The 24,504-nt window shown below is 42.2% G+C and overlaps 1 protein-coding gene across 1 annotated transcript; it reads left to right on the top strand.

Moving 5' to 3' along the window:
* Positions 1–274: 274 nt before the first annotated feature.
* MTHFD2L (methylenetetrahydrofolate dehydrogenase (NADP+ dependent) 2 like) lies at positions 275–24,469 on the top strand. The gene is made up of 8 exons (XM_069012348.1): positions 275–435; positions 2,409–2,593; positions 2,922–3,044; positions 7,789–7,941; positions 8,652–8,759; positions 12,523–12,615; positions 16,622–16,747; positions 24,082–24,469. The coding sequence occupies exons 1-8, from the start codon at positions 299–301 to the stop codon at positions 24,192–24,194; spliced, it is 1,038 nt and encodes a 345-aa protein (XP_068868449.1). The 5' UTR covers positions 275–298; the 3' UTR covers positions 24,195–24,469.
* Positions 24,470–24,504: the final 35 nt, after the last annotated feature.

The raw sequence follows: 24,504 nt of genomic DNA on the forward strand, positions 1-24,504 counted from the left end.
GGCTCCAGCTGTACCCTGAGGCTCGACCTCCCGTCAGGTCGACCGGCGGCTCCGCCCGTGCCTCAGCATCTCCCGTCCCTCAGGTCCGCCCGTCCTCACGATCTCCGGCCCTTAGCCCCGCCCTGCCCAGAGCGCCGCGCGTCGCTCAGCATCTCCCGCCCCCAGCACGGCCCTTCCATAGCTCCACTCGTCCCTGAGCTCCGCCCGCCCCGCCGCGATCCCGCTGCCGGCAGTGGCCCCGCCTCCTCCCTTCGTCGCTTGGTTGCGGCGGCGCTTGCGTCCGTGGGGACCGACCGAAATGGCGGCGGCCGCTATAGCCTTCTTCTCTTCTGCCTCCTTCTCCTCTGCCGCGCTGCTGCGCCCGGGCTGGGCGCCCCTGAGGCGGTGGCGAGCCCTCACTCGCAGCACCAGCAGCTCCCCTCGCAGCGCGGCCAGGTACGCGGCGCCGATCGGGTCTTTTTCCTCTTCGTTCTCCTTCCTCCTTCTCATCCTCCTCCTCATCCTCGTACCCCTCATGGCGCGGCGGGTCCAAAGGGCGCGAAACGCCTGAGGGATCAGCGGGCTCGGGTCCCCCGCGATCGCCCTTCGGGGTGGATGCCCTCGGATCCCCGCTGCGTTCCGCGGTCTTCCCGGGAAAATGGGGAAGAGCCAGAGGGAGGGCGGGCGGCGAGCGGGCGGCGGCCCCGGCCTTGGTGATCCATCGGGGATTTAAGCAGTGCCCCTGAAACTGAAGTAGCCCTTGCGATGTGACCTTCCTGCCTCCTCCCAGAGGGGAATCTGTGAGTACACATTTGCTTGCTCTTGGTAACTTAAAGAGCTTGTCAGTGGATTTATACAGAATTACTGTATATATTCATCATTTGGTGGCAAAGAGGGCATGCTTTGGTGCAGTGGGGATCAGTGTGCCGATAGTAGTCATCCCCTGTGTTTAATTTATTGCACTGCCTGCACAGAGATTCTGGTGTTGGTTTTGCAGCACTGCAGCTCTGAGCTCTTGCCTGCATGTGCATGGGAGGGTCTCTCTGAGCTCCTGCTTGTCAACCTTTTCATGTAAATATAATTGTCTTAAGTCCTGGCTGAAAGTTGACTGAAGAGATTCAGTGGATCAGCAGTGCCTATGCTGACAGCACTGTCTTTGTGATTTCAAGAAAGAAAAGATAAGTGAGCTGAACAGGCATTGAAATAAGCATCTGACCCCTTGGTTGTTCCGTGTATCAAGAATTTATTCTGCCAGTTTGGGGAGAAATAGCGGTATTTCTTGATCAGTGCACATCCTACTTCCGTTCTGTGCTGCTAGTAACTGTTCTTTCCAGTTCTGCGAAACATAAATGTTCCTGCACTAAAAATTTCCAGAGCTGTTCATGTGGTATATATGGGACATGTAAGGTCCTGTTGTGATGCTCGATATGATCTCAGGCTTTTAGTGCACAAATTGATCTAAAGTAGCAGCTCAGATCTTTGTTTCTGTCATATCCTGCAAGTCACTGAATTAATAAACAAGAAGAATCCAGGACATGAATTATTTGTTGTAAATCCATTCTGGGTTCCGAGTAAGAGCATCCATGGGTGGGTGGGATAACAGTGGGACAGGGTGGTGTAGTAACACATATTAAGTCTGTCATTTAACTTGATCATGAAATCTGTCACAAATCTGTCATCAAACCTGTCATTGATCAACACCTGGTCAAGATTTTAATGTATATAAAATTTAAAATAATAATAATAATTCACGTCTTAGTTTCAGTGTCTTGAATAGCCTGCTGCAGCATAAGCTTTCTGTACAGGTGATGCTGTATTTGTTCATGCAGTTCTTGTATGATATTTCCATCAAAGGACTTAAACTATTTAGATTCTAAACCTAAGAAGCATCAACATATTTCAGTATTTATTATTTTTGTGTTTTACAGATGTGAGAAATGCTATTTACCATCTTCCTTCCCAGCAGCTATGAAATATGAGAAATATTCATACCGCTGAGGCTTGGACAAAAGAATAGTGTAAATAATCCCATGTCAAATCCATTTCTAAGGATGTTTGGGGAGGGAAGCGGGTAAACGTTCCTTAAGCCAGTAAAACCTAAGGGCATAAGAATGTTCTCATGTTTTATTCCAAAATGCAGGAGTTCATGCAAGCTTACGTGGCTGGCTATATGTGTTGGGAAGGTGAGTTGTGTCTGGTGAGCTCCTCTTCCATGTGCACTGATGGCACATCCCTGCTCTTCAGTAAGAGAGTGGGGAAACACTTCCCATGTAGATTTGTAATGTGTTAATGTTTTTCAAATAACATTTTAAATGCTAGCAAATGAATCAAAACATTTGGCAGTGTTTAAAATGGTAGATCACACACTTAAATGTGTCTTCTTGGCAAAATTTTAGACCTAAAGAATGTGTATCTTTTTGTCTTTATAGTGACGAAGCAACCGTTATCTCAGGGACAAAGCTTGCTCACCAGGTTCTGAAAGAAGTTCGAAGGGATGTAGAATCGTGGATATCCGCTGGGAACCAGAGGCCTCACCTCACTGTCATATTAGTAGGAGACAATCCAGCCAGTCACATCTATGTCAGGAACAAGATAAAAGCAGCTGCAGCTGTGGGTATGTCATATAAGTGATCCTTTGGGAAGTGCACGATGCTCTTGTTTAAAAAGAAAAAAATAAAGCAGGAGGAATCCCCTTAGTGTCTTAAATAAATTTTGCACTAATTTCTTCCACGTATTTTCTGACGGACCTAAAGAAAAGAAGTTGCATGGATATATGAAGAAAGTAGTTTTAATGTGATTTGAATGGGAGCCATAAGTTTCATTTTGTGTCTTAAAATGTTGATAGGAAATGCTTGTTAAGCATCAGACAGATTTTTTGGACTAAGCTGCAAATCGCTCCATTTCCTTATTCTGACATGTCTTCTGTTTCTTGTTTTTATCAGGCATCTCTAGTGAGATCATACTGAGGCCTAAAGACATTTCACAGGAAGAGCTCTTGGATATGACGGCAAAACTCAACAAGGATTCGAGAGTTAGTGGTTTATTAGTTCAGCTCCCTCTCCCAGGTAGGTGACAGCTTTGTCCCACTCCTCATATACAGTCCATGTAAGAGGAAAGAGTTTAATAGTTCTGGACTGCACGTGTACCTTAGGGACATAAGAAGCTCTTGAAAGAGGACATGCATAATGAAGGTTTACTTGAGATGTCAATTGTTTTGTTGAACCTGCAGTTCATTTTAAAGATAAAAAGAAACCCCGAGAATAATTTCATATGTTAATCTTGCCTGTTTTAATGATCCATCAAAATGGTGTTTCAAGGCATTTCACATAATTTATCCAGTTGAATTACCTTTTTTTTTTTAGCATGTTGCACTGGTTTGCCTTGAGTTACATACTTTCATCCCCTGTATCATGCAAAATTATGCTGTGTAGGAGATGATGCTGTAGCCTTTCTCATAGTGATTCCAGGTTTTGCCTTAAACATTTATTTATGTTTTCTGTTCTGACCCTAATGTTCCAGGTGAGTTTTGTGTGAAGGGCCTAAAAGCCTTGACTAATTTCCTGGGATTTTTATTTCCCTTCTCCTAATTTGTTATAAATTTGTTTATAACAAATTTGTTATAAAATCTCACTGAAGTATTTGTTATAAAATCTCACTAAAGTATCACTGGGGAGTAGCTGGTAAAGTGGTATTTTTGCAGTGACAAAACTTGCAAAGAAAAAAGACGAAACTGAAACTCTTTTGTATCTATAAAACAGCAAAACTGGGGCAGGTGCTGAGAGTTATGGAGGAAAAAATGTTTTGGTTGTATTTGTAATGAACAGCAGTGTTCGTGATGAGGAGGGTTTGCACTTGGTGTTAAATGAAAGCTGCCTGAAATGGGCCATGCACTGAAATAAGTTTGCCACAAGGTGGAAGTATAACGCAAGTAAGGAGCCACATCTTGGCCATCGAGGCAGGAGCTGATGGAATGTGGTCTGTTTCCTTTGAACAAACAGCTCTGCCAATAACAGAGATTAGCAGCAGCAGGTACTGTAATTAACAAAAGTTTCATTGCAGCAATGAGAACTGCAAAAGATGGAGCACTGACAGCCTAGGGATGGAAATCATCCTGTCTGAAGCCTGGAGCAAAGGAAGCAGGCTTGTACAGTGGACTCCCAGTCCAGTGCTGTGTTCCCCAGAAACAGGAGGTCTCATGTGTCACTTGTCTTACTGGTGTGGGTGCTCAGGGAAATGGTTGGGTACCACTTGCAGAAATGCATTTGTTGTTTATGAGGACGGTATCAGGTCAGTACAGTCTGCTCTTGAGCTGTCTGCTTTCATCAGTGCACAGTTCAGAACTTCCTTTAGTCTTGAAATGTAGTGAATTTAAACCTGGTCAGCATGAGAAAGGCAAAAAAGCCTGAAGATAGTTCTAGCCGTGTCAATTGAAACGTCTGATGCTTCTACACTGAAATGCTGAAACACTAAAATAATTGGTTGAAGATTCCTCTCAAGATCTGTGACACATCTGTCACGATAACTACGTGAAGTCTAATTAGCCTCCATCCAGCCTATCAGACAGGCCTGGCTGTTGCTTGCCTTAGGAAAAGCCTTAGAATAATTTAATCAATGGCAGAACTTTGTCAATATTGCAGTGTCTGTATAGTAAAGTTAAATGTGCAATTTGCCATGAACTGGAGGTGTTCAGGAAGTTCTTTCCATAACAGATGTCAACTATAACTCAGATAACTGAATTTTTTTTTTCCCTCAAAGGAACTTAATAAACTAAAGGGCCAAAGGCTAAGTTAGCTCATTTTCCAAATTTTCTTTTGTTTGCCTTGTAATGGAAAGAGACAAAGCCTAGAAGTTGTGAAAACTTTATCAGTGGAGGCTGCTTATTCCAGAATTGAGGTTGTTGTGTGGGGTTTGGGGTTTTTTGCAGTAAACCACACAAGGTGTGGCTTTTGATCAACATTGGGTTAAAAGTGGAATCAGAAATAGCTTTGTTGTGTTGCACTTTTGTAAGCCAGGGCAACTTAACTTTGAGGATTGTCATCTTTGTCTGAGGGGAACTTCTTTTCTCGGCACTTTTTGAGTGCATTACTTGTGATGGTTTTTTGGAGACTTTCCTGTATCTTAGTTTGAATTGCCTGGGAGATGGCCATGAAATGTTAATTTATTTGAGACAGAAGATGAAAATCCATACAGTATTTTTTCAAATCCCTTTTGTGCTATGTTTTTATTTTCGTCAGTCTTCCCTTTTGAAAACCAGCCTTTATTTTTCATGTGCTAGCACCAGAGGCAGATGTTGTTTGTTGTGTAAATAGGAGTTTCTGTGTGTGCAAGCTGGAGCTGCTTGGCAAGTGATGCCCAGTGTAGTCCTGCAAGTTTAGCTAACATGGGAGAGGGGGAGTGCAGAGAGGAACTTGGCCTGGAGAGTGGCTTGGAATGACAGCAAGGAAATTTGTACGGGTATCAGTTGATGTTTTATGAGACTGACAATAAGATAATTAAGGAATTGTTTTGTTCCTCTGAAAATAAAGAAGGCATGTGGAAGCAAACCAGGAAAATGCATTTCTTGGGGCAAACAGATTCTGCTCATTAACAGTGACTGTCTCCACAGTTTGAGTTGGGTTGATTGGTTTGTTGGTCTGGGGGTGGCTTGTCCAGGACAGTGTTTTGAAAGCATCTCTGAAGGAGAAGGAAGGTGTCCACATCCTCTTTGCAGGCCCACAGCTCACTTGTGCCCAGCTGTGCAGCTGCATTTCTTCCGAGTACTGTAAACTCTGTTCTGAAATTCTGCAAATCACTTTTGAGTGCGGAAAATATCCATGTAAAGCATGATTTTTTTTCCTTTTACATAATTGTTTCTATTATCTGTCTGTTTCTGGGAAGCTAAAGACAGACAGGGAGGAGGAGATATTTTTCAGAGTAGTTCTGCTCATCCCAGCACAAGGAAAAGCATGGCTGCCAAGTTTGTGTTCGATGAACAACTGACTTGCCTAAGGGTAACAAGTTCTCTTTTGCAAAAGCCATTTAATAGGTTACTCCAAATTTCTTTCTTGGGTTTTTTTTTAATCCCCAAGTTGACATAAAAACAAGGTTGCTTTCAGTCTCTGTGAGGCAAGTTTCAGTTCTAAGAAACTCTTTCATCAGTGTACTTAATATCTTAATTTCCACAGTCTTTTCTCATTAGGATTCAGAAGGAAATTTCCTCTCATAAAAGAATGGAGAATTAAACTGTAAATCATAGCAGCCTGGTTTAACTCTAGGGGATTTTTAATCAGAAATCTTCTATGTTCTATAACATGCATATCTTTTAATTATCTAGCTCCTTTTAATGCAATAGCACAAAAACCTACTAAATTAAAGCATCCTGTTTATGCCTCTAAAGTATTTTTACTGGCAACATCTGAATTTCCTTATTGACACTCATTTTCCTTTATTTGTTTTTTTTACACCTCCTGTAGTGCTTTCTGACTTGGACACTGGGATATCTTGCCACACAGTTGCAGGATTCTGTTCAGGTTGTGGCTAGAATGGGTGATGCAAAAGATGCAAAAAGCAGTCACTCTGAGATGAAAATTGTAAAGCCCCAGCCCACATGTCAGGTTTAGGGGAAGGAAGTTTGATTCACTCTTATTGGTGCACGCTAGAAACAACCAAATTCTCAGGAGGTTCAATAACAAACTGGTCATTAACCCACAGACAGTCAGTGGCTTTCTCCCCATTCACCCTCTCTGGGGGTCAGCTTGACTTTCTCCTGGAGAAAACCTTTCAACAGGTCTGGAGTACCGCAGGCCGTGGGTCAGTCACCGCCATTTTGAGGTAGGCTGTGGGTCATTTGCCACCATTTCGTGGCTCTCAGCAGGCCCTGGGGTCAGTTGATGGCATTTCGGGGCTCTCAGCAGTCTGTGGGTCAGTCACAGCCATGCTGGGGCAGGCTGTGGGTTGGTCACAGCCGTTTTGGGTGTCTCAGCAGGCCGTGGGTCAGTATGGGATGTGGAGCTGTTCCTGTGGAGTGTTGTTATGTGTTCCGGGTTTATGCCTGGATTTGTAACTCTGCAGAGAGAGGTCTGGCAAATGCACATTTTTTCTTAATCACTGCTAATGTTTATGCAGTGTAAGCTTCAAGCAGTTGCAGAGCTGTCCCATATCATTAGTGCATATGAAAAATGTTCACTGTGAATACTAAATTATGTGCAGGCCAATACCATTTAAGGCATATTTAGTGTTTTGAGATCACCGATATCAAACAGTTTTGTGTATTCTCAGTTTTCTAATGAAGTTGGATGTGTTTTGGTCCTACTGATTAACAGTTGACTAAAACCAATGGTATTATTGGAAAAGGAAAGCTAGACCTGCAAAGTTATTTCAGATTGAGATTTCCGTGTATGTGTTTAAAACTTAGGTCATGTATCCTTTGTGGGCTTAGAAACCAGAATAATACATATAACTGTTCTCCTGTGGTTTGTTGGGGTTTTGAGCCACTTCATATTTAAGACTTCCAGAATGCAGAAGTGACTCTGAAGCTTAAACATGCTTCTTATAGTTACTGTCCTCATTCTCAGCTGGGTACTGGGCTCTCGTATTTTGACAGAATCTGTTGTATTAACACTGTGACAAATGCCGTAACCTAATTTTCAGTAAACTGCTGGAAAAGGTGAAATTGTAACTGCTCCCTTTAGGGGGAGTGTAGTTTGTTCAATCAAGAACAGTAATTAATTACCCTGGCTAGATCCGGGCTGTGTCTGTGTAATGACTCTGGTGGTGTTGATGGCACCTGACACGTGAAGCGGCCGTAGTTGAGAGCTGTGTGTCTCCTAGATCACGTGGATGAACGGACAGTCTGTAATGCCATCGCCCCTGAGAAGGATGTGGATGGATTCCATATCATGAATATTGGACGTCTGTGTCTTGATCAGCCTTCCATAATCCCTGCCACCGCGGCTGCTGTCTGGGAAATCATAAAACGGACAGGTAAGAGACTCCAGCTGTTCTGAAACTCTTTTTATCCTGGGAGACGAACAAAGGATTAACTCAGGTGGGAGCTAAAAGGTCTAGGTTATCGAAATGCATTGGGCTGATTGAAGAACAAACATTTAGAGTATTAATCTGAATTATAAGGAGTTGCCACATAGATGGGGATCTTGTGCCATTGATTAAGTGTAGACAATAGTACTTGGTGGAACACTTCAGTAACTGTGAATTTTATAGTTTTGCAGGGAATTTTCTGTGCTGTTGACATGATTATTTGTCAAATAGAAGATTTGAGTGCATAAATTCTTGTGGAGAAGGGGGAGGAAACAAGAACAAAAAATGGGAGCACTTAATTTGGTATTAGAAGGGGAAAAATGTGTATGTGTTGTATAGTTGTCATTTTTTATTTAGAATGTACATGTTCTTATTGGTAGACCTAAGTGCTTACCTTTGTGGCTGGGACAGGGAAATTAAGTCCTTGCTAAGGGTGATTCAGATAACCCAAATGAGTTGTCAGTTTTCTTTCTCCAAGGTGAAAGCTGAAAGTTGTTTTGTGGGTTTATCCCTCAAATTTAGCCTTGTGGGTTTTCAAGTCATGTTGATGTCAGCAGTCCACAACAACAAATGATTCTGTCTTGGGGATTGAGAAGAAGGGTTTAGATGCATCAAAATAGTGAAATATAATTTTTTATTCTTTTTTTTCCCACAAGGAATACAAACATTTGGGAAAAATGTTCTTGTAGCTGGAAGATCTAAGAATGTTGGAATGCCTATTTCAATGCTTTTACATACTGATGGAGAGCATGAAAGGCCTGGAGGTAAGTCCAGGAATGTTGTCCCAGTGTTTCCATTTGTGAAGTCCTGAAAATAAAGCTGACTAGAGGACTCAGATTAAAGAGAAGGCTTTCTACTCTTGTCAATACTTGCCACCAGAGCAAGAAAATAAATTTGCTATTTCCTGACTTACTCTCAGGAGAGCAGTTTCTGGACTTGACTTTTTCTGATATTAAGCCATCATTTCCTCCTCCGTTTGAAACAGCTGCTATTTCAACACAGTCAGCACTGATCTTTGAAGGTGATACTGACAGTGAGGCCTTGAAGAGCTGCAGAGGCTCCCGTGATGTTTATACAGTGTAGCTGTCTATATGCCTTATCCTCACGCTTGTTCAATATTGATTTAATTTGGCGTACGCACGTGAGCACACACATACACATATATATACAAATACACACGTATACATTTATGTATGAATAAAAAAAAAGGTATGACATGACCCTTGTGTTGTGCTATGTCACTGAGGTGTTGCTTATGAAAATACCCAAATGACCAACCAAGGAACTTTTCAGTGTGAGCTCTGTGATTACATGTTAGCCTGGGGGATATTTCTGCAGTGCAGTTTATATCCCCCTGGAAATGGGGTGGTGTGGTGGAAATATTTTTTAAGTAATTCTAATTACAGAAGGCTACATGTGCTGATATAATTGCGCTGTAGAAATGAAAGCAAATATAATGTAGATAGAATGCTGCCCTTTTGCAACTTCATTTTGATGTTAGAAACTGCCATGGTGGTGTGCACAAATGAGGTAAACATGGACATTTAATCCCAGGCCTATTTAATTGGAGCGAGTGAAATCTGTTATTAATATAATAAAACACTAAAAGCTTTATACTAATCATAGAGTTGGTTTTTCCATTCAGCCTCTGTGGGAAAGTTGCTATTTGGAACTTCTCTCAGTGCTTGAATTGTAATTACCATTGGTGCATAGTTCTGGTCTCATCCTCATTCCCACGAAAATGAGTAGCATTTTTGCCATTTGCTGCAAATATTGGGTGACATTTATTACTGGCAGTGCAGCTGATGTTTGAAGTAGGCTTGGTACAACACAAAGTCATGTTACAAACTACTTACACATTTCCCAGCTGGAAATGAGGAGACCTAGTGACCTGTGATGCTTTCAGCAGCTTGTTGCAAACCCACAGCAGCTGCTTGGACAGTTTTTAGCAGTAACTAAATACTGTTTGCAGCTTCCAGCTTTTGAGTTGATTGGACCCATGGCTCAGTTTTGTTGTCTTGTGTCCTGGGTTTCTAGTTGCTGTTTGACTGTCTGGTAGTGCAGCTTGTTTTGGGGGCCCAGTCCCTGAGTTTTTTGTGGTGCTTCATGGTCTTCTGCCAGTGTTCTGGCATGCCAGATGACTTCCCTGTTTGCTGGCATTGCCAGTGGTTCTAAGTATGTCACATATTTGATGTAGGGACAGAAGAACATTCAGATAGTCCCTTACTGACACTGGGGTCTAGGTACAGAAGGAGTTAACTCATCAAAGTTATGTTTGCCTAATCTGAAGAAATGGATTTATTTCTCAGGTAGTTTTCTAGTTTTCCAGTCTGCTAAGTGTTGGTACACAGTATAAAGCAGCTGGCAATGAGAAAACAAAGAAACATGGGTACTTCTCTGATAGTGAGCTGGCATTAACTGTATATGTTAATATACAGTACGCTGTGTACATGATGATAAATACTAATGTATTTGGGGTGATCTGGTGGAGTTTTCCTCCCTGGCTCACAGATGGAGCTCTCCTTGAAGATCTGTTTCATCTTCTGCACTTGGGTTTAATTTCTGCTTCTGCCATGAGCAGCAAGAGACTGGCCTGGATGGCATGTGGAAAGGAAGGCAGGTCAGGCCATGGTTTCAGCTTTTTTTTTTTAAACTCAGGAGGATAGGGACCAGAGAAGACCTACAATGAAATGCTGAAAATGAGCTTTCTCAGTTTATCAGTTAAGAAAGAGTTTTTTCAGCAATTGGGCTGATTTGATTAAATACTTGATTAAATATTGAGAAATGATGCAAGGGGTGTGTGTCTGTGGTACTGTTTTTTATTTCTTTTTTTGTTGAAGGTTTGGTTGGTTTTTTAAATAGATTATGAACAGAAATTAAAAGTTGGGGACTGTCTTAATTTGTGATTTTTTTATGTAGATACACTCATGTCCTGCAGGTGGCAATATCTGATCAGATGGAAAATCTGTGTGAACCCCTTCCATAATAAATAATGTTCTGTGCAGGTCAAGAGACTATCTCTGTTTTATAAGCTAGGGAATTGATTTGGGAGTACGATGTGGAATCTTAATTGTTAAATATATTCCTCTTCTTTCAGCAGAAGTAGCAGTGTAAAAATAGTTGTTTATTTTCTGTTTGGGCATGATCACAAATAAATGGAAAACTTCCCCTTTCTGAGGTGTCTGTAAGCTTCTGGACTGCTATTCTCAAGGTAGGGGCTTTTTTTTTTTCTTTTCCCCTTTTTTTCTCCTTTCCTTTTTGATAGTGAAAGCAATTACTTGGTTTCAGGAGCTGACTACAGACACATTCCTCATTAAAATCTTAGTGGCAAATTAGCACCTGTTTTATTACTCAGATAACTTTATAACTTTGGATTTTATCCACTTTTCTCAACCTTTCTGCTGAGTAATGATTGTGATTTTGGGCAAGACATACTTCTTTTGCTTAAAGCAGGTGTCAGAAAACTCCTCTATTTTTTTCAAGCCTGTACTTTTTCTGTTTTTGTTATCTGCAAATGTCTTGATCTGCTTGTCTTTGGGGAGATCGTGTGCACTGTAGAGCCTGAAGAAGAGGGGTAAAAGGTGAGGGGAAAAAGCAGAGAAGTCGGAGCACAGAAAGATTGAAGATGAGATGACTGAGAGAGTTAGTGAGATGAGAGGCACAGATTAGATCAGTCAGACACATTCCAAAGGAAGCAGATGTGATGGTGATGTCTGAGAAGGCAAAAAGTTTTCGTTTAATGGCAAATAACGTGGCCTAGGTGTCTCTGATGAGTGGAAGGCAGAGATGGGGGTATATAACACCTGAACACTGTGCAGTACAAATAATTGCAGAGAGGGTTGGGATGGGTCTTCTTTGAGAGCTGTTATCTTTGCTGCTTGCTTGGGCAGTCCTTCAGGGAGCACCATGCCTGCTGTTGGATGCAGTAGGAGACTTCAGACCCTCTCCCCATGACCGTTCATGTCATGGTCTCTCCTCAGTATCTCCATCAAACAGCACAAGGGTTATTCATGTCTTACTGGGAGGGTTTATTTGTAGCTCTTGCCAAGAAATGTGGGTGTCTGCAGGAGCAGCCCCAGGTGTTTTGAGTTTGCCCAGAAGGATGTGTGTTTCTTGTGCTTCTGCTGGTGATCTTGTATTGAAGCTTTGGTCTGTGGCAAACAACTGAGTCTTGTGGCACCCTCTACAAACTGGGCGTGATAAAGCAGACACTGAATTCCATGCTGGGTTTGCTTTCTGGAGTTCCACTGAATGTAACAAAGCTGTGGAAGGGATAATTCAGTCCACAGTATATAAATGAATTCATCCTGGGAGAATTTTTAAGAACAAATGTTTTTTCATATGTGTGAGCAGCAAGTGTTGTGAGTGTTCTGCCCATGCTGATTTAAAAGTCACATCCCAAGACAAATCTGATCATGTGTACTGTTGTTAATGTACCAAAGTAAGTAATTTGCACCTGAAAGTAAATGCTGTACTTTTTATAGCATTGTACATCTGACAATTAATTGATATTCTCTTCTGTTTCAGGTGATGCTACAGTGACGATTACTCACAGATACACCCCAAAAGAGCAGCTCAAGATCCATACGCAGCTTGCTGATATAGTAATAGTTGCTGCAGGTAATACCTGTTGTTGTTAATACTCCAATTGCAGCATTTCAAACCTAAAAAGAGGACTTTGCAGTCTGTGTCCGTGGCACTGGCTGTTTCACGTTTCACTGAACAACCAGTGCTTGTGCTTGCTGCGGGTGTTGCAGTAGGTAGGATTTCTCATTGTAGGAAGGGCAAGTGATTTGGCTCTTTGTTCTTGCCCTTCACATTTGCAGACTCATAAACTGTTTCTCGTCACATGCGACACCTTTCCCTTAGGGAGACTTCAGAGTGAACTCAAGATTGGGAACCAGTCAGTGCATAGTTTATACAGGTATAATTATGTAAATTAAAACATTCTCCGTGCCATGCAAAAATCGTGAGTCATTTAAATTTTGACAGGAGGGTTACTTTAAATCAGCTGGAGGCTGCATTCATAAAGCCATGGTATCATTCCCCCGCTGTTAGAATTAAGGCCAACCTTGCCAAATTAACTGGAGGTTTTGGTAACCCATGTTACTAATGGCTGGCATTTTTTTTCTTTTACAATTATCGTGTCAAGAGAGAGAGAATGGTAATTGCCTGGAGAAAGGGGACTGAAAGATCAGTGTCTGTACTCTTAAAGCAATGTAAAGTGAAATACTTTGTTCGACTAATCGGTCCCAAAGGAACAAGCGGAACTCTGCTTCTAGGCAACCTCTGTTATTTGTTTACAGGTATTACAAGTAGAAATACAAATTAATTTTAAAAAATCGAACAACCCAACTTAATATAACCTTCATAAAATCCTGGGTCCCACTGCAGCTCAGGGATATCATTCTCTTGTACCATTTTGGAAGACTACGAGAGGATTGTGTCTGTCCTCTTTTCTGCTCCCTTTCCCCCTCTTCCTCATCCTTAAGACCCAGTTCCTTACGTATTTTCCAGATAAAGACAGATAGGTACCTGTCTAAAGCTTGTCACTTCCTGTTGTGTTGAAATGCCCTTTCCTTCAGGGTTTAACTTCACTGCCTCTTTCCTATGGCAGGCCAGGAGTGAGAAACAACTTACTTGTCCCACATCTAATTGTTCAGTTGGGGGCCTGAGCAGAATTCACCACTGTGAATAAAAGATAACAATGGTGTGCTAACTGGAAATGAACCAGTAACTTTTCATCCAAGTTCACTGCTTCCAGTTTAATCATCGCTTCTGATTTTTGTGCCGAGCATGGTTTGTCATTTTTTATGCTTGGAGTTAAATGGTCCAGTAGCAATTCAGCCATGTTTACCTTTCACATGTTTTTCCTTGTGTCATTTGTAACAGGAGTGTGATACAACACTCATTACACAACTTGAGATATACTTGGAATGATGAAAAAACCTAGGGCTGGATTGTGCAAACAGCACACAGTCCTGCCCCAGTGGGTGCTCTGGGGAAGGTTGTGCTTTAGATAGGTGGAAACACTCCAAGCTTCCTTTTGTTACATGAGAGCTGTGCACACTCCCCAGAAATGGGTGACCTGTTCAGTGAGTGTTGCAAAAAAGATAACTTGTACCTTTGCCAGCTTGGAACAGCTGCTGTTACAGGCCACTGCAGAAGATGTGCAAATGGAAAAGAGCTGTTTTGTGTGTCCCTGCATGGAAGACCAAGATTCCTTTTGCTGTGTAGTACTTTTACAAGAGCCATCTGCATCCTGGCTCCTGACTGGTGACTTGTTGCAGTGAGTCTGTTCTGATGTGGAAAAGCACCACCTCTGAGTGCTTTTCTGTTCACTTGCATTCATGGTTTTGGTAATACTTCAAATCAGATGCTTCTCTTCTCTGTTACTCCTGCGTGTGGGAAGATCCGTCTCTGTGTGCTGTCTCTCATTTACCCCCAGGTTTGGGGCACTAGTTTTCCTGCTTACTTGGACTGTAACTATCCATGCAGTTTATTCCTTCCTTCTTGTTCTTTCCCAACTCCTTGCATCTTAAGTTCCAACAATGCTGCTCTTGTCCAGACTACCCCTCCCTAAAATCTCTTTCAATACCACACAGCTGTTGGATTTCTAGCCAAAGCATTGTGTTTCCTGTTACACACACCTGACACTTTGTATCCCACCACAGCATTTCCCATCTTGGCCTGCTATCCCTCCCTATGCAGACTTCCCTTGGAGTCTGTTCTTTTTGCCATTGGCCCAGCCCCATGGCAGAAGTGTAAGTGCAGCTTTACCAGTGATGCTCCTAGAGCCACTACAGGACAGGCAAGGAGGTGATGGAAGCAGCAGGACTCTTGAGCCAGTCAGCCTGCAACTCCTGCTCTCTGGACTTTCCAGTCTGCCCAGAGAAAGACTCATCTGCCTGCTAGGTTTGGAGAGGGGGTAAAGACAAAAAATAATGACTGTGCCAAATGCCAGATGAACTTCTGCTTGGACTACTTGCGTTGTCCCTCGGGACATGATCTGTGGTCGTCTTGTCTAGGAAGTGCTGGTTAATCAGACCCTTTATTCAGGTGGTGTCTGGTTAGCTTTCTTAGAAATTGGCTGTTTCCTTGCACCTAAAATCGGATTTGGTAGGGCCTTGTTTTTCCCTTGTTTAAAATGTGATTCATAATTTTCTACAAAAATTACCAGTGAAAGGTTTTCCCATATTCTTCAGTCAGTGTGTTTTAGGAAAAGCTGCTCTAATGTTTATCCCTTCCTACTGGGTATGCAAAGTAGGCTTAAGTAAATAGATATGCTCGTTTGGTTTGGGGGTTAGTTCATTTGTTGCTGTTAAGTATTTGGCTTATTATCAAACCATTTTACAAAGGGTGTAACTGTGCAGCTTCCGTTAATATGCTTCCAGCCCTATCACACACAGATCATTTACCCCCATAAGGCTGAGGCATTATCCAATTACCAGCCAGGTTGCCATGGATTACATCAGAGCGGGATGAAAGAGATGCAGTCAGATGTTATCAAATGAGCTAGGAAAGAGTTTGAGATCTTGGCTTGCTCAACATGAGAAGCAGAGTTTCAAGCGGGTGTCTTATGGGGGAGTGAGAAATGGAGAGCAGAGAGTGTTCTTGTATTGCCTGTATCCAAATGACTAAGTGGCTGTGCTCCAGCACTGCACATGGAGCCAGAGCCTTTTATGCCAGCGCTTCCCTCCAATAAAACTGCAGTTTCAAACCATATGGATTTGGTTTCTTTTCCTTTTTGCCTTCTCCTCACCTGAGAGAAAACTGCTTTGATGGGGAGAGGGGAGTTCAGACTCCCTTTTTGGAGATACTCTAACATTCTTTTCAGAACAAAGAACTGATGGAATTGCTCAAGAAGCAAGGTGAATTGTAATTTTTAGGTTGGAAATTCCTGTTACTGAAAGTTGGAAGTTGCACGGTAGGGAGGAGATTCCTGACAGGAGGCATGCAGCCATGGATACATTTCATTATCTAGACTTTATAGTGACCTTTTCAATTTTCTGGGTCCTGACTGAAGCACATATTTATGATGAATATCAAGATGCTTCATATTTAAATGTGCTGAAGAAATACAGTGCATATCAAGAAGCTGAGGTGGCTTGTTGTGGCTGTTTTAGCTGGAGTTTCATAATAGCAGAAAACTCCTGTCCCAGGACACTACAGAGATGCCCACACAAGGTGTGCAGTGCCTGGCCTGGGCCTCTCTGGTCAAGTGCAGAGGTCCCCCAAATTGTTCTAAATAGCAAGAAATGGTGTTTTTTCCCCTGTGGAAGGTCAGTGTTGTGTGCTGGGATTATCATGACAGTTAAAATTGCTTATTGATTGAGCGTCTTTCTTGAAACAAAACCAATCCCATGGCACAACTTTTGGTGGGATGTTTTTTGTGTTTGTTTTTTTTTTTTATTTTTCTCTTTTCTGTAGTAGTAGTAGTTACAAACTGGATGCAGTTGAGAAATAGTTGTTTTCAGTGTGGGGTGTATCAAGGAATATTCAAATGAAAGAATTTTGTTCTATTTTGTGCATGCATAGCTGTGCATGCGCAGCCCTTGATATCATTCAAAACTTATAACCTAAGACTACCTGGCCACAGTAATTAAATATGTGTTGATGATTCCAGGTATCCCAAAGTTGATTACAACTGATATGGTCAAAGAAGGTGCAGCTGTGATTGACGTAGGCATCAACCATATCCATGATCCTCTTACAGGAAAAACCAAATTAGTTGGGGATGTGGACTTTGAAGGTCAGTGAAACACTCTTTATACGAACCTGTTGGATAAATATGTTGAAGCTTGTAGGATTCACTCATGGTAAATTTTTGGACTAGGTGGTGTCTCAAGACAGTATTTTCAGGAATTTTTTATAATTTATTTGCTTACATAAGAACACAAAAACTATCTGCTCTTAAGAAATGGTATGCTAGAGGAGAGGAAGTGTTACTTTTAATTACAGGTACCGGCAACCTGTAAGAGATAAAGATGAGCTCTTATAGCAGTATGGGGCAGAAGGTGCTTGTGTCCAGTTTCTTTAGTCCTTTGAGTTTGTGAAATGTTTCAAAAGTAATCCATGAAAACAATTTCTGCTCTTTCTCAAGTATATGGTCTCCCACTGTTGGTAGCAATTATTATTAAACCACAACTTCTCAAAGCCTCGTTTTGCACTCTTCCTTTACACTTGTCTGTGAAAATGTTAACTTGGCTTTAGAAATATCCTTGATGCTAAAGTTTAATGTGGGTTCATCTAAAACTGCTTAACATCTTGGTCCAGGCAAGCCTAGCAGATAAAAATTGTTGTTACATATTGATCTTTTTATGTTTAACGTGTTGCAGAGCAAGTTCACAATGTAACCTGATTAAATATCTCTGCTCTGGAGGAGCTCCAGACTGGAATAGCAGGATTGTTGCATTTATTGGCAGAGTTGAGTGTGGGAAGCTTAGACAGCATTTACCCACATTATTAATGGTTCTCAACAGTTCCTTATTTTGATAAGTATGAAAATCACCCACAGGTTTTTTTCACAGTTATTAACATCTTGGCTGGCATAATGTCTCAAAGCTTAATTATATTCAGAATGTTTTTAGCCAGCTGTATTTGTAATTACATCACTCCCTTATTTCCCTGCTGCTTTTACTCATCGTGCCTGTTACCTGTCTGTTAAAGCCTGTGAAATTACCTGCATGAGTGTAGCTGAGCGACTGTCTTGGAATGCGTTTGGAAATGTGCAACTGAATGTGTGCAACAGAGCTCCAGGAAAATAAATCTTCTGGGAGACAACTTGAAAAAATTTTCTTTTCTTATTCTGCCTGTGGTATCACAAATAAAAGGTTCTATTTTCTGTTTTCAGAGCTGAACTAAAGTACAGGGAATTTTCAGATGTTTGGTTTGCTTTAGCAGGTATGGGAATACAAAAGTTGTAACTTTGAGAAATGTGAACCTGCATCCTTCTTGTTTGTTTCTCTTCTGACACGGGACCTTGTGCCTGCAATAAAGGTGTAGATTCAGTGGCAAGGCCGTGATTCAGAGTTTCAGCAATGCGCTGTATCTGTCTCGTCATGTCTGCTGTGGGTTGTTCTAGAGATTTTACCTGGGGGGAGGGAAGATCCAAAAAAGAGGGAGGAACTTCAGCTTGGATTATGCCACTACAGTTGCAAGTAGCATTTTACTGTGCATTGCCAAAGGGAAATTGTTGTTGGTTCATTGGTATCGGTGAAAGTTTCAGTAACTCTTTAACAACAACAAAAAACATCCCAGTGTGTACAGTTCTGAACACTAACAAGTAAACCACCCTTGGCAAGTATTTGATTTGGCAGTTAGGAAATGGAACAAGCCAGCATGTTTGTGTAGCAAATAATTTTATCCTTTTCCCCTGTTTCACTTGGCTGAATCTATATTTAAGCCTAAGTGAAAATGGTTTTTGCAGGTGGAGGCCAGGCATATAAATTTCTGGCATGACAGGTGGCACCTGTGTAACATCACGTAGCCCACCAGTGTCTAATGTCTCTTCATCTACCTCTTTAGGAGAAAAATGTGGCTGTGGGGAGAGCAGAGGTTTAACTGGGCTATCAGAATCTCAATTTCAGTTACAAAAATAGATGGAAATGGCTGCCTTCACCAGGTATCTGGCTGAAAAGTTCCTGTAGTGGAAATCAAGTTTATTAGATGGGTGGAAGCTGTTTTGATTCACTTGCTTATCTTGGAAGTACTTGGATCCCATCTTCTAATCTCTGCAGGGTAGGTGAGACAGTAAAGGTTATTTTTATCGCTTTAACAACAAAAGGATGCATTTTAATTCTTCTTTTTCGTGTCTTTCATTGTTAAATTCAGTGTACACATTTGCGAAAATAATGGAATGCCTTTAAACAGTATTTGTGATTTCCCACATCCCCACATAGCCTCTTTATTTTGATACTCCAGACTGTGTCCACATCAAAAAACAGTAGTTTTTCGGTCGAGAACAGTTTACTGCGCAGTTCCAAGATATCTAAAACAACAAGACAGGAGAACACTGTGCCTGTGAAGGTCAGGTGCAAAGCACTGCCATACCCAGCCTGATACTGCAGGGATATTTTAAACTGCATGTGCAGCTCTCCATGTGAAACCACCCCAGCACACAGAGGGTACCTGTTTATGTTAAGAATTTTCCAAAATCTGTGGTCCAGGGAGGGGCTGTTCCAGCTTCTGGGAGACTCAGGAGGAAGAGTGAAGTGCTGGGGAGGAGGAGAAGAAGCAGTGGCATCCCTATGTGATCCCCAGCACCATTTTAGCCGCTTTTGGGCAGCAAGTTTCAGTGACAGAAAGGGAGATCTGTTTCCATGAACAGTGTAGTGCATGTGTGGGTGTACTTGGCACTGTTTTATAGGCTTTTGTTGCCACAGCTATAATGCCAAGGGAGGAGGAGGGCTACAAGGACCAGGAACATAAAATAAAACAACAACTTACCCAGAACATTTAGCTGAAACAGCTGTTTTGGGTGGAGCATCGTTTCCAGGAGTGACTGGTAGAGCAGGGTAGTAACACGTCAATGCAGTAGCTCACCTTTGCAAGTGGAACTGGAAATGCCTATGAACCCGAAGTTGCTTGTATTTCTTTACAATTCCTTCCATATTTTTGACAAACAGCAGTGCGGATTGTTGAGTCTTCATTAGATGCCTATGTAGAAAAGAAATCCTTTGTGTAAGATGTTTGTTAGGTGATGTAGTTGTGGTATCAGTGGAGGACTTTACACATGAGAACTATTCTTTTGGACTTGGCAGTGTGAAAGAGATTCTGGAAAATGGGTGCCACCATGAGCAGGGAGGGATTCCCAGTGCTGAGCAGCGGAAGAGAGAGCCCCAACAAGTAACTGATGTGGTCCAAGGTGATGGGCCTATATGATGCATTTTCTCTGAATGAGATTGACCACTATAATCTTCAAATCCAATCAATTAATGGAAGTGGTGGTCCTTCATCTGTACCTTAGCAGCAGTGCGCAGGAAGCCTGAGCTCTGTGACAGCAGCTGCTTCTGATGGTGTTTGCTGCCGCTCTGCGTTCATTGCAATACCTGCCTGGCTATAGGCTGCTCCTCACTAATTGAATCCTTTCCAAATTAGCTCCCTATGCGGCTTTCCCAAACAGTGGTCACGAAAACAGAACGTGGATGTTCCAGGTGCTTTTGCTATAGCTTTGGTTAGTTCGTTTCTCAGTTGATTTTGAAGATGTGGCATTCATTTTGCCATGAAGAGGAGCCCAGTCTGTGTATTCATGCCACCATATTGCTGCCCTGCAGACATTAGGGGAACCATTGCCTGTTGTTGTGCTCCAGGAGTGCAAGGAATGAATCAGAAGGTTGGCATTAGGCTGTGACAGAAGCCAGAAGGCCAGGCTGGCTGCTGGCTAACTGGTGTCAGTGAGCTGCTGCATGGCCCAGTCGAGGTTCTCCTGCACAGCAGAGGGTGTTGTTCAGGGGCCTCAGTAAGTAATCTTTGATATCTTGCCTTTCTGCTGCCTCCATGCAGATTATCCCAGGGCTACGGCAGCATCCCATTCACCCGTCTGTGCTAATTAGCTGAGTGCAGAGAAGCTGTCGTGTGTCATTTTGTGTTGGGTTTCTCTGCTCAGGATGCCTTTGTTGCTCGGCTTTTAGAGGAAATGTGCACTATTAGAATTACAGCACTAGGCCGTAATTCCTTGGTTTTCCTTTATATTGCAGTTAAAAATAGCTGCAGTAAGAGAAACAGGGATAGCAAAAAGAAGGAACTCTGAGAAATGGGGTAGATGCTTGCTGGTTGGTATCTCACAGTGCATAGCGAGAAGAGTCCCAGAATGTGTGGAGCAGAACATGGAATATCTAGTGTGACTGCTGAGCGCATGATTTCACACTTGGGCAGTGCTGCAGGGATGCAGGGATCTGGTGTAGCTTTACAGGGAGTCGTAAAGCCGTGTGGAAACAGTGCTTAGGCAGGAATTACTCTGCATCACTTAATGCAGATGCACAAGACCCAGAACTGCCTTCAGGTTGAGACTTGCCATTGGTTTGTGTGATTAACCCTATTAGGTGTCTGATGTCCTCAGCTTTAAAGGAACCTAGGAATGAAGGGCTGTTTCCAAAGCAGTGGATCCTGTTTTTCAAGGAAACAATCTACATTTCATTTCTTCTGAAGAATCAAAGGAAGATTTCAAGGTTCTACAGAAGCTGCAAAATAGCAGCTCCTCCCCCACAGGCATCTAATTTGCATTTTCCAGATTGTCAGGAGAAGGCCTGGGAGACCAGCACCCATCTGGAGAAAGCTGGAGTAAAGCTGTGGTCAAAGTTACTTTATTCCTGAGAAGCAGAAGCAGGACCTGACGGAACTGACAGCACACCACCTCACCTGCCTACACGAGATCAGTCACACATTTGTGTGCTGTCTGGGAACTGTGCTTTGGCCTATTTCCCTTGACGAAGAAAGGAAAATCTATTGGTGTTTTTGAGGCCAAGCTATCTTCCCACTTTGGTCACTGGCATTCATCTTGGAAAATTGCACTCACCATATCTGTATTTACTCTTACCAATGGAAACTTATCAGATGGTAGTTTCCCCAGCACAGACACCTGTTGTGTGTTCAAAAATCTGGATCAGCTTTTGTGCATAAGCTATCTGGGTGCTAACTGACACAAAACCTTGCTTCTGCCACACCTATCCACAGGGATTTCCATAATGGTAGAGTATGGGTAGAGGAATTCCCCAATAACTTGGGAAAATAGTGCAGTGTGTGCTTCCTGCTGAGTAGGGTTGCTAACACCACAGGCAATGCATGTTGTACCTGATACTCATTGGAAGGCTTTCTTGAGGAAAGGCATGTTCTGGTTGTGGGTTGTCCTCTTTGTAGGTAAGGTAGGAGTAGTTTGAGTAACACCACAAAAATAGGTACGTAACATTGCCATGGAAACAAACATATTTCAATTTAAAGTGACTACAGTATTTTCTGTGTTAATGGCTGTGTTTTCTTCAGATGTGGATACGTTTCAATCATTATGACATTAATCTGAGAATTCATAGTAACTGTATTAACTGTAAGCACCAATCTAAAATGGTAGGTACTTCAAAATAGTATGACTGTTAAATAGGTTAATTATTTGTGTTTGAGAACATTAAGAGTAACTGTCATGTGACATCTTAATTAATTTGTTATATTTTACATGTGAAGAAAAACCGCATTGTAGCTTGATTTCCTTTCCATATATTTTAACAGTATATCTGGTGGTGCCAGTCAGCAGAGTAATTAAAACTCTCCTGGTTGTAATTACCATCTTTCCTCAATGAGGGTTGATCTTCTGTTCTTCAGTTCAGTGAGATATTCACCACTAGCTTTGCGAATGCTATCGTGAGGTCCCTGCCATGGGGGGGTTCAGACAGCATTTCATTAATTTCACTTACCCCTCCCACCCCGCTCTTCAAATCTAATAAATATTATTTCCCAAAAACCCCAATATTCAATTTTTCAAATTCTTTTGTAATATTTCTGTTTTTGAGACCTTATTCTTGACAGTTAAGCACCACATAGGTTCAAGAGATTCAAGATGAATACACTCAAAGCAGTAGCAAGTGATCCTGTTTGTTCCAAAGCCAGGTGCCTAGTTTTCCATCCCTTAATCTCTTCTCATAGCCAGGCAGAGCCTGCTCTGTAGTGACTTCAGTGGAATTGAATGTGTTTGTGTCAGTTATGCTTGCTCAGTTGTCTCCTGTGTGTGCGCCTTTGAAAAAACAATGCTTTTGAAAGTGGGGTGTGATTTACCAAGAAGTTATTACTAAGCAAGCCCAAAAAAACCCCAAACTAACAAACGTCTCACAGTGGCACCTGAGAAAACCCCAACTGTCAGTATTAACAAGGTTAGTAAAATGCCAATTGGTCAGACCATTATTAGCAAATAACTTGCTGCAGTTTGTCCTGTGGTGAGTTCCTACAAGGTTGAACAGAATTCCTTTGCAAACAACCTGCAATTCCAGTTGATGGCATTTTGCACAGTAGATAAGAATATCAAGTCTGGCTTTATTGCTACATTATATTAATTCCTCATACAAACAGGTTAACTTAAATGCACTCAAGGTGTACACTGAATTTGAATTGTCTGACATGGCTCGTGGTTGGAGCTAATTCATCAGTAAGATTTTCCTTTGTTATACTTTGGAAAGACCTGCACCTTTGCATCCTGGTTTAATCTGGGCACTCTAGTAACACTGCTTAAAAAAATAAGAAGTCTTTTCTGGAGGAACTGAGTTTTTATGGCTGAAATTGCAATGGCAATTTTACCACTAGAATTGTATTTTTCCTTGAAGACAACTCTCGTCTTTGTTGTCTATATTGTGAAACAGAAAAACAAGTCAAACAGAAAACTACTCTCTCACTCTCCAGTTATAATTTTCCTTCTGTGATCCCAGGATGTCTTTTTAGGATGTAGGGGACAGAGGCTGACTAGGTGACTTTGCTGCTGCTGGTGTGCTGCCGTGGATGGCAATAGTTCCAGCAGCCTCCTGCTCTGCATGCTGCTCCTCAGGAACACAAGAGTTAGGGGGTCACCTCCTTACCTACAGAATGGCATCCCCAGCTTCCATATCTCTCCTGGATACTGCGGGTGCAGTGTCCCAGCTGGCAGGTGGGGGTGATGCACATCCATGCTGCTCTCCTGGGCTCATCCTGACCTCATGTCACCTAGATGTTCCTGGGCCAGTTGGTCAGCCAGGTCACATGGGCAAAAATTGCCCCTTACCAAAAGAATTTGTTGGGATTAACCTTCTGTCTGTCCAAGCACAGGCTGTGTGAGTGCCTGTGCTGCCGTGGAGAAAGGGCAGTGTGCTGCAGGTAGATCAGCTGGAGCAGGTTGTGAAACCCTGGCCCAGAACTAGCCCTGGGTAATACATTCAGATTAGGAGAAGTACCTCGCAGCCCTGGTCCTGGCCATGTTCCATCCCTGCTGTGGCTGCAGGAACGCTTCTGCCTTGGCTTGTCCATTCCCTGCAGTACCTGCCCAGTCACAGCCCTTTGTGTATATGTGGGCAGTGGAGGGGCAAAAAGGTTTGGAAACATTCTTAGTCAATGCCTTTTTCTCTTTTTTCTTAGAAGTGAAGAAGAAGGCTGGCTTTATCACTCCAGTGCCGGGAGGGGTAGGACCTATGACTGTTGCAATGCTTCTGAAGAACACGCTCCTGGTCACTAAAAAGCTCATTTACTAGAGCAAACGGGTTACCTTGGAAGAAGAATTTGAGTTGTTCTATCTATTGATACACAAAACATTTATTTTTTACTACAAATATATTTATTTCTACATTGTATTTATTTTTTCATGTCAAGTACGTTAAATCTGATGGTTTATAAAATGTTCAAATACTTCGTGTTACCTCCTACTGACTTATTGTGAGCAAAATCGACTTGGAGAATGCAGCCTACACAGGTTGTTGGTGGTGGTCAATTACGTGTTTGAGAATAAAGAACAAAGCATAAATTACAACTGTATCTATGTATTGGGGCAATTATCAAGATCTT

The sequence above is a fragment of the Aphelocoma coerulescens genome, chromosome 4 (genome assembly GCF_041296385.1).
Source record: "Aphelocoma coerulescens isolate FSJ_1873_10779 chromosome 4, UR_Acoe_1.0, whole genome shotgun sequence".
Classification (NCBI taxonomy): domain Eukaryota; kingdom Metazoa; phylum Chordata; class Aves; order Passeriformes; family Corvidae; genus Aphelocoma; species Aphelocoma coerulescens.